General features: G+C 36.9%; 1 protein-coding gene across 1 annotated transcript; it reads left to right on the top strand.

The window, feature by feature from the left end:
• Positions 1-837: 837 nt before the first annotated feature.
• On the top strand, positions 838-17,094 carry LOC122499754 (cytoplasmic dynein 2 heavy chain 1). Its single transcript, XM_043608250.1, has 19 exons — positions 838-1,071; positions 3,394-3,722; positions 3,853-4,015; positions 4,103-4,284; positions 4,366-4,478; positions 4,554-4,796; positions 4,997-5,217; positions 5,322-5,720; positions 5,892-6,133; positions 6,222-6,545; positions 6,633-7,036; positions 7,176-14,421; positions 14,524-14,755; positions 14,849-15,002; positions 15,060-15,279; positions 15,354-16,078; positions 16,150-16,382; positions 16,446-16,740; positions 16,817-17,094. The coding sequence occupies exons 1-19, from the start codon at positions 838-840 to the stop codon at positions 17,092-17,094; spliced, it is 12,237 nt and encodes a 4,078-aa protein (XP_043464185.1).
• Positions 17,095-17,358: the final 264 nt, after the last annotated feature.

The following is a 17,358-nucleotide window of genomic DNA, read 5'->3' as shown; positions in this document are numbered from 1 at the left end:
AATGAATTATTTATTTGCATTTTATTTGTATTTAAATAATTAAATTCCAGTAGAATTTTCTAATAAAAATTTATTTAAAAATAAATTTCAGTTACAAATTTAGATAATAATTGAATATTATTAAAATTTATATTATATAATATTAAAAGCAATATATTACGTGAATTTTCAGAAATTATTGAATTTTGAAATTAATTTTTTTTATATTATTTGAAGTTTTTATTTTCTAAAATATATTTTATTGAAGAATTTACGAATAATTTATTGAAATTCGTAAAATTGAATATTTTTAAATACTTTCACTGATTCGAGTCCTGATTATAGATAAATAATTAATAAATTATAAATTAATAAACAATAATTTAATAAATATATAATAAATAAACAATAAATAAATAATAAATAAATAGCAAATAATTGATAAATTATAATAAATAATCAATAATTAATAAATTACAAATAAATAATTAATAAATAAGAGTTTCGATAAATTTTTTCAAAGTATTTAGAAGAGAGCAGGTGCGCGCGATTTTTTTTTCTTTTGTTGTTGTTCACGTTGTCATGGTGACAAAACACTGTCACTGAAAGTTCGATCACTCACACACGGTGACCAGTGTTTTCGAAGAGAAACAAAAATTTTCACACACGTGTCCTAATTAGGTACACGTGTTAAATTTGACAAGATAGCGAAAAGAAAAACAAGTTAACAATTTTAATTTTTTTTTTGCAGTAATATTTCTAAAAAAAATGTTTATAAAATAATGTTTGAAATAAATGAATAGGGAAAAAAAACTTTTTGATTTACTATTTTTTACGTGAAAAGAAGAAATAAATAAAATGGTTGTTCTCGATAAACGAAGAACATTAATTGTTTCAACGGCTGGTAATTTTTTTGGCATCTCATCACAGCTCGATTCGGAAATTGTCGATTCGTCTGTTCTTGAAAAATTCTTAAATCAATCGTCGTGTCGAATTTTGTGCGCGCATCCATCATTTCAAGGGGAGGATGAAACATTTTTGAATTTAACCAATGAGCTTCCAATTGGAAAAAATACTCTTGTCTTTTTTAAGGTAAAATTTAAATAATTAGTTTTTAAAAAAAAAATTTTATATTAATGGTTATTTAGTTAAAAAAAGGTTTTTTTTTACTTTAAGAGAATTTTTTTTAACTTTTCTCCTATTAAAAATTTAATTTATAAAGTAAAAATAAATGAATAATTGTTGTTTTATAGAGAAAGTTATTTTTTTTTTGTTGAATAGTATTTTCAACAATCACATTAGAAATGAACTGTTTCTATTGTTTAAAAATACACACCTTTTAGTTTTAAATTTAAAAATCGGAGAAAATTCAACTTTTTGAGAATTTTTTTGAAATAAATTTTTTTAAACCTAAAATTTTCAACTATATTGTATTTTATAACATTTAAAATATTTTAGTACTTTTCGTATTCATATTTAATCAATATAAAAATCATGGTTTTATATCCTAATTTAAAATTTTAATTTTAAACTTGATTTCAAAATATTAAACTTTATTTTCAAATTTTTATACATAATTTAAAATTTTTAAACTTAATTTAAAAATTATTTAAATTTAAAAATTATTTTCAATATTTAAAAATTTCACAATTATTTTAAATCATAAACTGCAGGTTAGAATTTAAACGTTTGTATTCAGAATTTCAATATTTTAAAGTTTAAATTTAGTTTTCAAATTTTTTTATTTCATTTTAATTTTTAACATTTAAAAGTTAGTTTTCAAACTTTATTCGTAATTCAAAAATTATTATAATTTAAAACTTTAAAATTTGAAAAAAATATAAAATAACTTAAACTTAATTTCAGAATTTAAGCCTTATTTTTCAAAATTTAAAACTTGTTTTTCAAATTTTACACTTATTTTTCAAATTTTAAAACAAACTTTCAAATTTTAAACTTAATTTTCAATTTTAAACTTAAAATTCAAATGTTTAAATTAATTTTCAAATTTTAATTTAATTTTAGAGTTTAAACCTTAATTTTCAAAATTTCAAAATTTCAAATTTTTTTTTTTTTTTTTTTATTGCAAAATTATCAAGATTAACAAATGTTAAGCTTAGGTTTTGAATTTTAACTTAATTTTTCTATTTTTTTATTTCATTTTAATTTTCTACATTTAAACTTACTTTTCAAATTTTAAATTAATTTTCATACATTAAGATTTCATTTTAATTTTTAATGTTTAAAAGTTAGTTTTCAAATTTTAATCGTAATTCAAAAATTATTATAAATTAAAACTTAATTTTCAAAATTTTAAATTTTCAAATTTCAAATTTTAAATTTATTTTTAGAATTGATACCTTATTTTTCAAAATTTAAAATTTAGCTTTCATGTTTTAAACTTAATTTTCAAATTTTACATTTATTTTTCAAATTTGTAAATTAATTTTAATATTTTAAACTTTATTTTCAATTTTATACTTAAAATTTTTTAATTAATTTTCAAATTTTAAACTTAATTTTAGAGTTTAAACCTCAATTTTCAAAATTGCAAAATTTACAACTTAGTTTTCAAATTTTAAACTTAATTTAAAAATTTGTAGATTTCATTTTAATTTTCAACATTTTAAAATTATTTTACAAATTTTAAACTTAAATTTCAAATTTTATATTTATTTTATAAATATTAAAATTAACTCGCAAACTTTAGAATTAATACTCAAATTTTAACGTAATTTTCAAATTCTGAATTTAATTTAAAATTTTTTAATTTTAAAGCCATATTTTTAAAATTTTAAGACTTAAACCTTATTTTCAAATTAAACCATAAAAAAATTCCACATTACAAATTTTAATCATAATTCGAATTTAATCTTAGTTTTTAAATTTGAAACTTCAAAATTTCATAATTTTAAACTTAGTTTTCAAATCTTAAACTTACTTTTTTTGTTTAATATTTAATTGAAAAATTTTTAAATTATTCTCAAACTTTAAGCTTAATTTAAAAATTTTAAACTTGATATTCTCATTTTAAACTAAAGTTTAAAATCCTTAATTTAATTTAAAATCTTAAAATTTTATTTAAAATGTTATTTTAAACTTAATTTTCAAATTTTCAAATTAATTTTAAAAATTCAAAACTCAGTTTTCAAATTTTCAAATTGGCTTAAAAATTTTTGAAATTTATAATTTAATTTTTGAAATTTCCAATAATCTTAATTTAAAGATTTCAAAGTTAAATTTTTTAATTTTAAACTCAAATTTTTAAATTTTAAACTTAAATTTTTTAATTTTAAACATAAATTATTAAATTCAGAACTTAAACTTTAAATTAAATTAATTGACAACTGGAGGTATGCACTTGAGGTTGAAAAAAATAATTAAAAAAATAATTTTGTTTTTTTTCCCTTTAAGATAACCGAGGCTCGAGTGACAGATGAGAATTTTCACGACCTCGTGCAACTGACATCGACAGGAAAAAATGGTGGCTCATCATTAATTGAGGCCTTACGTCAAGTTTGGGCCCCGACATTAAAATCTTCTGGTGTCGATGCCTCTTCACTGAGAAAATTAGAGGAGGACATTTTGGGACCAAGACCCTCGTTAACCATCGAGGAGGAGGAATTATTTTGGCATCGTCGTTCCAAAGAAATAAAAAAAACCGACGAAAGAAGACTTCATCTCGAGGCCGTTAGTTTTTTAAAAAAAATACGCGTCGAACTGGAGAGTGCCGCTGTTTCCAAGTTTGTATATTTATATAAATAAAAAGGAATAAAATAAAATTTAAAAATATAAAACTTTAATAAAAACTTTTATTCAAGTTTTATCATTTTTAATAAATTCGAAATGAATTTTTACTTTTGAAAATTTTAGAGAAGGTCTCGCTGGACTGGAAGAGGCACTCGAAGTTGTTTCAGGATTTGCAGACGATCTATGGAAACTGTCGGGTCAAATTTACAACGAGGAACGTATGAAGTCCCTGTTGGATATTATTGGAAACGAAGTCGTTACTCTAGTCGAAAATCTAATAAATGGGGTAAAGTATAAAAAGTAAAATTAATTAAATTTAAAATTAAAGTGAAATTAAAGTTAAAATTAAGAAAATAAAATTTAATTTAAATAGGAAAAAACCTCCGATAGTCGAGTGAAGGACGAGACAATTGAATTGGGAGCTGCAGCTTGTGAAAAATGGGTCTCAGTTTCTCAGCGATTGACAACATTATTTTGGCCTCATTATTCCCTTCATTCATGGAAGGGTCCAGTGTTCACGCCAAAAAAATGCGCAAAACTTCGCGATCGATTAAAGTACTCTTTGATTTCTACATTTTAAGAAAATCTAAATTCTAAATTTTAAAAAAACTTTGATTGGAAATTTTATTTTTTCAGCGAAATTGCTGAATTCAGAGCGCAACATCGTCAATTAACGAGACTCTTGACACCGAAAGAGAGAATTGGTCTTGGTACCAATTCCATTCTTGATGGTTTCAGCGATATTGAAGGTTAATTAAATTTTAGTAACATAACATTTTTTATTAACAAAGAAATTCACTTTTTTAATTTTGTTGGTGCTTTAGGATTGGCTGAGGATCAGAAGGATTTGGATTGGGAGAGATTACGACGTAGATTCGAGGATGGTTTGGCACCGGCGGAGAAAAAAGTCGCTGAAAAATTGAAGACGCAAATTGCGGATGCAAAAAATTCAGCTGCAATGGCTGAGGAATTTAGAAGATATCGGGGATTGATTAAGAGAGAGGGAATTAAGCGGGAACTTCGGAGTGAACGAGAAGCACTTTTATCGGCATATAATCATTTAGTTGGTAGGATTTTTCATGGTCTGTACAATAGAAATGATTTTTTACCATGTCTCATAATTGTTGGTATTCAAATTTAGATATTGAAAGTATTCATTTGAACCCTTTACAATTGAGAGTAGATAGATCTAGAAGTCTTATTGGAAACACAGTAATTAGGAAACAATTGATACCAGCATTTAAATTGTTTCAATCTCCTTCTCTAGAGTCATGCCGAGCTGGTCCAGACACTGAAAATCTCCTGGACACTCCACTCATTCTGCAGGAAATCCAAACGATCAGAGCTTCGGAAATAAAATTAGACAATCTCCAAAAACTAGGCAAAGAACTCCTTTCGGATTTACCAGGTTATGACGAAGCTGCAGACAAGGTTCTTTCTATCACGAAGGACGCTGCAAAAAAAAGACAGGAGCTCGTTGATAATTGGGTAAGTCATGAAATGATTCTGTAAATAACGACCTAATTTCAATCTAATCTTTGGAATAAACAAAATCTAATCTTTGGAGTAAACAAATCTTTCCAAAACTGCAGGTTGCGGAGACAACCGATGCGATAGCAAGCAAAGAACTCACGTTGGGAACCGATTCGGCAGTGGTTGAACTCACGGGAACTAGTATGATGAGAGTTAATTACGATCCACGTTTGACGACATTCATCAGAGAAGCCAGAGCACTGGCTGGACAGGGTGTGGAATTACCGAAGGAAGTGAAAAATTTGGTGGAACGGGCAGGATTATTGGCGAGTAGAGCCAGAGCACTTCAACAAATCGCCAACTTTCATAATACCATTGGAGATCGTATGGTACCATCCCAACGACCTTTGATGCTATCAGCGGCGCTTGAACTCGCTCGAGCTGTACAGGAACAATCCGGAGTGATTTGGTCCGATCCACATGCCGTTGATGCCTACACTGCTCGATTAAACCGACTTGTAATCATTTTCCTCTTAATTCATTCCAAATTTGATGAATTCCAATAATTACAGTCGTTATTTTCATAAATTTTTATTGATAAAACAATTCTCTTGCCGGATGTAATTAAAGTACCCCAATTAATAATATTTTAGTATATTTTCAGTATATATCATCCTTACATCTTTTAGGTAAAGCTATTCGCTCAACAGAACGCCGAACTGGCAGCAAAGCACACTAGACTTAGTGATCTAGTCTCAAATTTACTGAAAGGCGACGCGTTGAATCTGGCCGTCAATCAAAACACCTGGAAGGATACTTTAAAAACTATGAGGACTATTGTTGACTCCGTGGAGGCTGAATACGGAAATACTAAAGCTTGGAAGTTGCACTGGGATCGACAATTGTTGAAGGCGCTAAGCATCGCATATAGGTAACTTCTCCTAAACTTTGTAAATTCTTATTGAAAAAACTTTTGAAAACTATTGAAATTGATATGAATGATATGTTTGACAAATTAGAGCCGCTCTTCCCACGCTGATAAAAAAATTACCGGAGATAAGAGTCGAATTAACATTTCGCTATGGCTCTTTGCAATGGAGACCTACACTGGAAGAAATTCGTGCTAAGATTTATTCTGGAATTCGTAGATTTCTAGCGATACCGACAAATTTTCGAGGTGTTGGCGATCCATCGGATGCGGAATTTCATACACTTGTGCAAAGATGTGCGTATCTCTATGGAGGAGTCTATAAGGAGGCGGAAATTGTTCTAAGTTCGCTAGAAGTCCTTCGGTGTAAATGGATACCTTTGGCAGCGCCCGCCAAGTTTGATGCCGGCGAACAGTAGGTCTTTTCTAAAAAAATAGAAGAAAGTAAAGTGTATAACTAAATATTTTTAGTTAGTATAACTAAATTTTTATTTTATTTCAGACTCAAGGGTAAAAGTCCCCAAGATTGGGAACGAGCTTTTAAAGAAGCGAAACAATGGGCACAGGAAGTGGGAAAATTACGAGGAAGCGATGTTAAGATATGGTGCATTGTCGTCGACACAGCAACTGCTCGAAATGATCTTGAATCGGCTTCAAGAAGATACTGGGAGAGAATGTCTTTTGATTTGCGTGCGGAGGCTTCTTCGAGATTGGTAGCAATTGTCGATTTCTTGTCATCATCATCTAGAGAACTTGATAAGAGACCGCATAATGTTGAGGAAATTGGAATGGCCTATGAGACTTATTCTAGAATTCAGAAAGATTCGGAGGGAACAGCTCGAGAATTGGAGGATGTCACTGGTTTGGCTAGAGTTCTCGCTGCATGGACTCGGGATAAATTAGAAGGTAAAGTTGACATTTTATTACACATGTGTTCTGTCATTACTTCGTTTCTTGATTCCATAGTCTTATAACGACAAGTTTTTTATTTCTGTTCCCATTTGGAGCAACGGTATTGAGGAGGCATTACTAATCTTCATTTCAGGTCTAAGTGCCGCAAACGCTACTTGGGAATGCCTAACAGACAAATTAGAACGTCATCAAGCAGTGATGGTTCGTCAGGTGGAGGACGCGAAAGTGAACCTTCGTCACAAGGCGATAGCATTACGTGACGATCGTGAAAGATGGGAGAACAAATGGTCCTCAAAACCCGAGGATATCACCATCGACTGGTTGGAGTCCATGAAGGAAAGATGGTCTACTTTGAAAAATCAGAAACAGTCCCTGATGTCTGATTGCCAGAGAATTGGATTTGCTTTAGAGGAAATATTCCAAGACGAAGATAATTCCGAGGTCTTTGAAGCGCAACTAGAGGCAGAGGAGATAAATTGTAAATTCCAATCCGAATTCATTGAAGAGTTGAAGAAACAAGAGGATGAAGAATGGACAGTAGCTAGAAGACGACTTGCTAGACTCTACGATTGGTTAGACTCCTGGGAGGCTAGACTTCAGGTTCACTCAAATACTCGAGAACCTAACGAAGAAAAAGTTTCCCTAGAATCAGAAAACTTTGTCAAAAAGAGAATTCGGGAAATTAGAACCGGAATTGAGTGGGTACAATTATTTCGAGGGGATGAATTGGCGGAGGAGCATTGGGCGGAATTGAAACCGATTTTGAAGTTGAATTTCAATCATCCTAGGGATATTACTTTAGGTCATTTATTAAGGTGTTATAAGAATATTCAGGAGAATGAGGATCGTGTCAAGGAGATAACAAAGAGAGCAACTGCAGAGAGTGGAATTCGTCAAGCTCTAGTAGAACTGGAGGCCTGGGAGGGTTCAACCTCTCTTCCTCTACAGGAATCCTTGGATAGCAAAAATAGTAAGATTTTCCTAGTCGGTGAGTATGGACCCCTTCTAGCAAGAGCAGGTGAACTCAGACTTTTGTTAGAAGGAGCAAAAGGAGCTCCGGGCTATGAAAGATTTGCGTCCAGAGCTTCTAGATGTGAAGCTGCCTTATTCGAACTGGAGGAAAGAATAAAAATTCTAAGTACACTCCAGAGAAAATGGGTTTATCTTGAACCGGTCTACGGAGGTGGAGCAGCACCCAACGATGCCGGAAAGTGGTTGAGAGCCGATAAAGAATTTAGATACGTCATGAACGAAGTTATTAAAGATCCACGAATTCCATCCTTGAGAAAACTTCCCCTACCGGCACTGACTAATCTAAAAGATCTTCTAGACAGATGTCAAAGAAGTCTTGACGAATTCCTCGAGGAGAAGCGTTCATCCTATCCTCGGCTCTACTTCCTAAGTGATGAAGATCTTTTAGAATTGGTATCAGGAACCGGAAAGGGTCTCGAAACGCAGTTACCGAAACTCTACCAAGGGGTTGGGACGATAGAAAGGGAGAAGAATATTATAAAGAGTGTTATCTCCCCTGAAGGTGAAGTACTAACTCTCCCCCAAACTATAGACACCACCGAATCTTTGCCCCAATGGTTGACAAATTTAGAAGAAGGTATGAGAAACGCCTTAAGATACAGCCTCACGAAATGCCTCTCCGATTCCTCAGCAGATCCCACCTTATATCCAGCCCAAATTTTACTACTTAGTGGGAGAATTCTTTTTACTGAAAAGTGCGAAATTGCTCTAAATGAAGGTAAGCATGCGGTGAAAAAGCTTTTGGAGTATCTAGAGACTCAGAGAGCGAAATTCAGGGGCCTGGAGGATTCCGGAGATAAACTGACATCACTGAAAGCAAGGGGTCTCTTGCTGGACACTGTTCATCATTTGCAGGTGACCAGAAATCTGCTAACAATCCTGACAAATAAGGAAAATGTTTCTTGGAGTTGGAGTAGACAATTAAGAAGTTATCGTGATGGAAATGGTGCGATTATTAAATGTGCTGGAGCGGAATTTCCTTATTGGTTCGAGTACCAAGGGGCTGCTCTGGGTCTGGTTCGAACACCTTTGACAGAAAGGTGCTTCTTGGCCCTGACCCAGGCGATGAAGTTAGGTCTAGGTGGAAGTCCTACCGGACCGGCAGGAACAGGAAAGACCGAAAGTGTAAAAGCTCTGGGAGCATTCTTAGGCCGACTTGTCATTGTTTTCAACTGTGATGAAGGAATGGATGCTGGAAGTATGAGGAGAATTCTCGGAGGACTTGCTCAGTCTGGAGCTTGGGGATGTTTTGATGAATTCAATCGTCTTGAGGAAGAGACGCTAAGTGCTGTTGCAATGTTGATAAGACCTCTACAAGAAGCAGTGAGAGATGGAAACAGTAATGTTTCACTAGGCGCTCATAATATACCTCTGGATCCACATTGTTGCGTTTTTATCACTATGAATCCTGCCAGTAATGATTATGGGGGTCGGCACAAATTACCGGACTCCTTAGCACGTCTATTTAGACCCATAGGAATGGCACATCCAGACAAGACAAACATAGTCCGAGCACTTTTAGAATGCGCGGGATTTCTAGAAGCCTCGAATTTAGCTAATCAACTCGTAGAGATTATGGACATTGCAGAGAAATTGTTATCCAAACAGCCTCACTATGATTGGGGTCTTAGGCAATTGAGATCCGTTCTTGACGCTCTGCCCCCTAACACAAACACTGATAAAACCGAAACTATGAGACTTTTAATAGCCATCAAGTCATCGACTCTACCAAAGTTGAGTGATGAGGATACAAGTAAATTTTTCGCTCTCCTACAGGACGTTTTTCCGAAAATCAATTTGTCCACTATTGATTCTTCAGAGAGGACGGATTTGCAGAATTGTTTGATGGAACTTTGTGAAACAAGAGGTTTACATGAGGAACTTATTAGTAGATGTCTTCAGTTAAATGATCAACTACAGAATCGGACCGGTGTTGCGATTGTCGGACCCCCTGGAAGTGGGAAGACTTTGGTAAGGAAACTATTAGCTGAAGCTTTCGCAAAGACAGGACAAACGATTTCACAAGTTGTTGTCTATCCGGGAGCAGTTGCAAAGTCGAAATTATTAGGGAAAGTCGATTCCCAAACACGGGAATGGAAAGAAGGTCTGCTAGCAAATGGAGTGGCGTCTGCGAACGATGGTCAGACTTGGATTGTTCTAAACGGAGACGTGGAGCCCGGTTGGGCAGAGGCTCTAAATTCGGCCCTAGATGACAATCGAATACTCACTCTTCCTAACGGAGTCGGAATGAGACTTGGTAGTGGTACACGGTTTATTTTCGAGACACATAAACTCGATGCTGCCAGTCCAGCAACAGTTTCACGACTTGGAGTCCTTCATCTTGGATTTGCATCGATTTCGTCCTTGATTACTCCGGGTATTTTGGAAGGTCTGCCAGTAATTGGAAAGGACATTGCGAATACTCACCTAAGTAGTTGCATAAAACAAGTTTTGAGGTTCAACAAAGAATACTCATCAGCGTCAGGCTTGATCAATGGTACTTTGCCCCATTTGATGAAGGCTCACACCCAGACATTAGGAACCTTTTCCTTATTGGCTCCCCTATGCAGTCAGATCAAGGATCCTCAAAAAAGAGACCAGTTGGCTAGATCCATATACCAATTAACAGACTGCTGGTGTCCTGATCCTCAGAAACCTTTTTCGGTTCTCTATAATCCAGAAACAGATCGTCTAGAACCCTTGGGTAGTGCCAATCAGTCTGTTATGACAGAAACTGGACCCGTTTTCGTATCGGGAACAATTCAGAAAGCAGTGGCGATAATCCTTCCCTGGATTGAAAGTTGTAGATCGGTTATTATTCGAGGACCTGATGGCTGTGGAAAAAGTGCTTTGATAAGTGTGATAGCGTCATCAGTCAAGGATAATGAGGGTGAATCTTTGTCGGTGGTTAGAGGATCTTCACTATACGGACCACAGGATTTAATTGCAAGATTGAAGAGGGTTTGTGTTCAGATGGAATCGTCATCGCAGGGTAGAACCTATCGACCTAGAAATGGTTCGAGATTAATTTTAATTCTGGAAGATCTTCATTTGGCCTCTAAGGATCTGCAAGAGCTTCTTAGACAATTATTGCAGGAGGGTGGATTCCATGAGGATGATTTAGAGTTCGCGAGTATTTCTTTATCGGTCATTTGTACTGGTGATTCGAATACGAGAATTCATCCGAGGTTGAATGCTCTTCTGATGGCACACTATCTACCTCGACAGGCATCGAAGGATATGGTTGCGATAATAGAACTTCATATGAGAAGTGCATTGAAAAAGGATGACGTTATGGTCGAGTCTTGGATTTCTAGGGTGGCCCCAGCAATGGTAGAGGCGTTTGGGAGCATTTTTCCGGAGGAATTATCTTCTCGGTGGTCGTACAAGGACTTAGCACTTTGGTCTGATTCACTTAAGTATTATTCTTCCGCTGAGGATGAATCGGACTTGACTTGCCACTTGATTTACTCGGGACGACAGCTCTTTAGACCCAAATTGAAGCCAATTAATATTGATAAGTGGGAAATGATAATAACATCTAGGGTGAGGAATGAAAAGAGTTTAGATGACGTTTTTGTTTGGAAAGGAGGAAGTGGTTTGTTGCCCATGGAGAGGGAGTCTTGGAAGAATGAAATTGAGGGTGCTGCTGCAAAGTGTGCGAGAGAAGGGGATCCCCTACATGCTGTGATTTCGTCTCATCTTTTACAGATGACTGCCGAGATTAGCTGGGTCCTAGGAATAGAACAACGAGGAATTGTTTTGATTGGGAGACCTGGTGCTGGTCGCAAGGCAGCTGTGAAGTTAGTTAGCACCCATTTGTCGATGAATGTGGTGTCCTGTGGTCCAGACCGGGGGAGATCAGCCATTAAGGCTGCTGTCCAAGGATCCGCAATTGATGGCGAACCGACAATACTCCTTTTGGAGGAGCATCATATTAGGAAGGAAGGTTTGGCGATTTTAGCAGGTGCTATCATTTCCCAAGGCGAAATACCAGGTTTGTTGACTCCAGAAGAGTTAGATGGGCTGGTTGCCCCCTTGGCGGAACTAGCTCGAAGGGAGGACTTCTCAGGAACACTGGAACAGTATTTTTACCATCGATTGCGAACTCTACTAAAAGTGATGATTATTTTGGACGTTCACGATATGAATGCTCCATGGTTATCGAGGTCAAGTCTTTTGAAGCATTGTATCATTGTTGGTTGTGGTCCAGGAAGAGAGTGGTGGACTTTGGAGAAGTCGCTAATTGACTTAGCGGCCCAGCACACAGAGGAAGATGCCGAAAATAGCTCTTCAGGTGTAAAAGACTTGGTTCAAGCTCACTTACAAGCTCCTAGACACCAACAAGCTCCGGCTAGATTCCTAGCTCTTTTGAACGTATGGGTTCAGCTGCGGGAGAAGTGGACGAAGGAAATAGAAGAAAAACTTCAGACCCTCGAGGCTGGAATTAGTAGACTTCGAGAAGCTGGGGAAAGGGTGGCCAAATTGGAAGAAGAGGCGGATAAGCAACGTCAAGAGTTGGAGGTAGAGAAAGCGAAAGCTAATGCTGCTTTAGAGCAGATTACAGCTACTATGCGAGGAGCTACTGGCCAACGAGGGGAAATGACGACTTTGAAAGCGGCCACTGAGCGGGAAAGTGCGGAACTAGCTCGTCGAAAGGCAGATATCGAAAGTGAATTAGGTAACGTTGAACCTCTAGTTGAACAAGCTGCCCATGCCGTTGCCGGTATTGGTGCCGATGCCCTTTCTGAAGTTCGATCCTTAAGAGCGCCACCAGCGCCTGTTAGAGACGTTCTAGAAGGAGTCCTGAGACTGATGGGAATTAGAGATACCTCTTGGAATAGCATGAAGACTTTCCTAGCAAAGCGAGGTGTCAAGGAGGAAATTAGATCATGGGATGCAAGACGCAGTTCGCCAGCAAGTCTAGATGCTGTTGATAAACTCGTTAAAGAACGTCCCGAAAGTTTTGAAGAAAAAACCGCAAAAAGAGCTTCAGTTGCAGCAGCACCTCTAGCTGCTTGGGTCCTCGCAAATCTTCAGTACGGAAAAATCTTGCAACAAGTTGCTCCATTAGAAAAGGAGCAACGGACCCTGTCGCAGAGTCTAGCTGCTGCAGAAGCCCAATTAGGAAAATTAGCCGAGGGTCTTAATACTGTTGAAAGTAAAGTGGCGCAACTTCAGGAGCAATTAGCCGCCCATTCTAGAGGGGCTGCCGCTCTACAGTTGAGATCAGAAGCCACTGAAAGTAGTCTAGCTACTGCTAGGGCTCTGCTTCAGAAATTGGATACCGAGCATCGTGACTGGCAAAAGCAGTTTGAAGGACTAACTACAAGGAAAACGATTTTGAGCATAGAGGCTGCGGATGCTGCCGCGCTTTTAGTTTATCAAGATCCGACCAAGGATGATCACTGGAGGAAATCAGTGCTCGATCTTCTAATCAACGAAAGAGAGCGTTTACTCTGGAGAGCTCAAGGTCTACCAGTCGATACTGGAAGTTTAGTTGGAGCCGCCTGTTCTTTAAGGGGACCATTAGTTCCCCTCTTTATGGACTCATCCGGTGTGGCAATTACCTGGTTACGTTCAAACATAGGATCAAGGCTCGAATTTACAAAAACCGACGATACCAAATTCTTGACCACAGTCGAGTTGGCGGTGAGATTCGGAAAGCCACTTCTAGTAGAGGATCTTGCCAGTTTCCCATCAATTCTACTTCCATTACTTCGTAAAAGACCTCTTAGACTCGGAGACAGAATTCTTCCAATTCAACACGGTTTTCAGTTATTCCTCGCCACGAGAAGAGAACGTTTAGACGGACTTCCAAGTGAGGCTGATGCTGTTTTAGTTCGTGTCACCCTGGGGGCTGGTACCAGAAGTCTAGCGGAGAAATTCATCGAGAGAGTGATTTTGAAAGAAACCCCTGAAATTGAAGTCCAACGAAGGGAGGCTTTAGAGAGGGAGGAGAAATTAGCTGGGGAAAGGGACGCAGCCAGACTAGATCTGCTAGTGCAGCTCGGAGCAGCCAGAGGACAGGATCTTCTACAAGAATCACAGGGCTCACAAAGTTTACTGTCTTCCCTAGAGGCAACTCAGTCGAAAGCAAAGGAAATTGCTCACGCCTTAGAGAAAAGTCGACACAGCTTAGAGGACGTAACCCGAAGAATGAAGGAACACGAAAAACTCGCTAAATTTTCCGCTAGTTTTTTCAAGTCCGTGAAATTTTTGAATTCTCTAAGTCCCTTCTACGTATTCTCCAATGAAGTACTAACCGATATTTATCTCGATGCCGAGAAGGATCGGAATTCTCTCAAGGAGGAGAAAGTCGAAAAGGATAAATACCTCGAAAAAAGGTAAATCAAGTATGAAAATTAGATGCCCTTCAGTCAATTCCGATAGGTTTTTACACTTACGGATACTCCCAATCTTAAACATTAATTAAGTATTTTCCGCAGTCTGGTGGCTCTGACCCTACAACACTGTTCGAAGACTGCGTACAGAAAACATCGACTAGCTTTGGCTCTTCATCTCGCATTGACTATTTCTCCAGTATCTGATGCTGAGAAACATTTGCTTTTGAATGGAGAAAATTTGTCTGTTAACAATTCGTCGGAATTCAAAACACCTGATTGGATACCAGAGGAAAGGAAAGTTGCTGTTAGAGCTCTCACATCGACATTGCCTCAGGTGAAATAAATTATTTACTCAAAAATATAATTAGAAATTTGTTCACTCAATTAGAATTAGAATTTCTTTATTTTGTCCTAACGAAATATTTAGATGGCGGCAAAAATGAAAGCCAGTTGGTTTGAAGATGTGGGACATATTTATGCTGAGAACACGATCAATCCTTTTGAGAAGGTGTTAGTCATTCAGGCAATTCGTCCCGATCATCTTCATGCGGCTCTTTCCAAATGGGCAGCAGATCAACTTGGTAATTTTTAATTTTCTTTCTATTTCTTAAAGAGTACTAATTTCCACATATCCTTAGGTGTCAGAAATTTAGCTCCACCTACATGGACCCTAAAAACGGTGGCAGAAGAATCGGGAACGCATCCTATTTTACTGTTACTATCACCCGGGGCGGATCCGTCACTGGAATTGAAGTCCCTTGCTGCACAACGAGTTTCACAAGCTGCGGGATTTATTGAGGTATCATTAGGCCAGGGTCAAGTGAATCAAGCCGAAGCTGCTCTTCAAGAAGCCTGCAGGTAATACTTTCTTTAAAATTCTCTTTAAGTCAAAAACTGGATTCTGTTATAAATCCGAAAAAAACTTTCCTTAGGAGTGGGAGTTGGATCCTTTTGAGCAATCTCCAATTAGCGCTAAACTGGCTCCCTCGTCTCGAAAGTTTTCTCCGATCTCCAATGTGCACCAGTGACAAAAACCAAAGTACTAGAATTTGGCTGACAACCGAGGAATGCTCAGGATTCTATCCAGGTTTAGCGGGACTTTGTCTAAAATTAGCGTACGAACCACCGGAAGGTGTCAAGAGGAACGTAAAAAAATCCCTGCAACAGTTACAACAACGTCAGACCGAATTGGGTGATAACAAAAAAATGGTTTTGTTATCCTGGTTGCATGGGATTTTACAGGAACGAAGGAGATTCGTGCCTCAGGGTTGGATCAAGGAGTACGATTGGAGTGAAGCTGATCTAGAAGCCGCTTGTCAATTGGTAGTGAAGGGAAGATCCTCGAAGGAATACGATGATTGGGAGGAGGGCAGGGGACTTTTGGACGTGGCGGTTTATGGCGGTCGTCTTCAGGACGATTATGACATGCGGGCCCTAAGGTCAATATTACGAAACATCTGGAACAAAAAAGTGTACCAAGGTCAACAAAAATTAGGCAACATTCTCAATGTTCAGGAAGCAACTCTAGGAGATCCCGTGCGTGCCATAGATCGACTCAGTGATGTCGAATCACCGCAGGATTACTTTGGATTACCCGCTAACGCTCATAGGAACTGGGAGAAGTCGGCTTCTAAAAGGACGTTAGCTCTATTGAAAGGTAAATCACCAAAAAGTGTTTTGTTTTCATTTTTATCCATCCATTCGATTTAATTTTTACCAATTGTTAAGATATAGCGATGCGAGCTTCGAGTAAAGAGGACAAGAAGCACAGGAAAATGGAGACGAAAACAGAGCGAGATTTAAAGAATCTGATTCATCAATCCCTAACAGATGTTAAACCAATCGAGGACTCGGCTCCAAATCCCCTAAGCGGTTTTTTCAAGGACGAGAGGAACTTGGCAATGAATTTGCTAAGAATCGTTCAATTCGATATTGAATCGCTTCATCTTGAAGGATCGAAGGTGGGTATTTATTTTGTATCCCTGCATTTTTGGAAAAACAAATAACCATTGATTTGTTATTAGGTTCTAAAGCGTTGGAGCAATGAATGGCCTACCGGACCATCAGAAGTAGTTCCATTTGTTAATGGACTAATAACCAGACATCAGGCCCTTTGTTCCCTAAACTCAGGTCTACCGAAAAGAGTAAATTTATTCTGGTTCACCCGACCACGAGCATTTTTAGCCGCTTTGAAACAATTTACAGCCCGAGAAACTGGACAATCGCTTGAAAATCTTCGACTCCGGGCCAATTGGTCTGAAAGTACATCACCGGAAAATTGGAAAACATCGATTGTTGTTGATGGTCTTCTCTTAACAGGTTCTGTTGTTTTTGAAATGTTTCAATATTTCAATTTTCTATACTTTGTTTCTTATGTATTAAATTCGTATTGTAGGTGCAATCATAAGAAAAGGTTTTCTGAAGGAAGTTTCCATGGATGACGCACCAGTGGTAGCAGCACCAGAATGTCAGATTGCGTATCTACCCGAAGATGCAAATTTAGACGAAATTTCCAGAGATGAAAATTTGGAGAATGAGGGAATTTTGGATGTTCCGGTTTATATTGATGCCCAGAGAAGCGTTTTAATTTGTTCACTACCTGTCGGCTGTCCTAGGGACGAAAGAGACGTTTGGCTACGTCGAGGAATTGCTTTTCATTTAACGTCCTTCTAGATTAGATGTAAATTGTGTGATCTTTCTAAAAAATTGTACATTCTATTTTTTTTGGTTTAAAATAAATATTTAGAAAAACTCAGTAACCTAGTTCTTCTCTTCAAGTAATTGGAATCAAAACTGATTGAGGAATGTGCCTTGTGGTAAGTTTGCATGAGAGTGACTGTTGTGAACGACGCTTTAGTTGCGAACAGCGCTGAGAGTGGCGAACCGGTAAACTACACTCGACGTACGCGGATGAATCATCTAGGTACTTAGGTAGTC

The sequence above is a fragment of the Leptopilina heterotoma genome, unplaced genomic scaffold (assembly GCF_015476425.1).
Source record: "Leptopilina heterotoma isolate Lh14 unplaced genomic scaffold, ASM1547642v1 Lhet_174, whole genome shotgun sequence".
In the NCBI taxonomy this organism is placed as follows: domain Eukaryota; kingdom Metazoa; phylum Arthropoda; class Insecta; order Hymenoptera; family Figitidae; genus Leptopilina; species Leptopilina heterotoma.
Note: the sequence above shows the minus strand (reverse complement) of the source record. Positions and strands in the feature narration are given on the sequence as shown.

Coding starts and splice junctions, on each gene's coding strand:
- LOC122499754 (XM_043608250.1), top strand. CDS start 838: ATGGTTGTTCTCGATAAACGAAGAACATTAATTGTTTCAACGGCTGGT. Junction 6,546..6,632: donor AAGTTTGATGCCGGCGAACA/GTAGGTCTTTTC, acceptor ATTTTATTTCAG/ACTCAAGGGTAAAAGTCCCC. Junction 16,079..16,149: donor GACGTTAGCTCTATTGAAAG/GTAAATCACCAA, acceptor CCAATTGTTAAG/ATATAGCGATGCGAGCTTCG.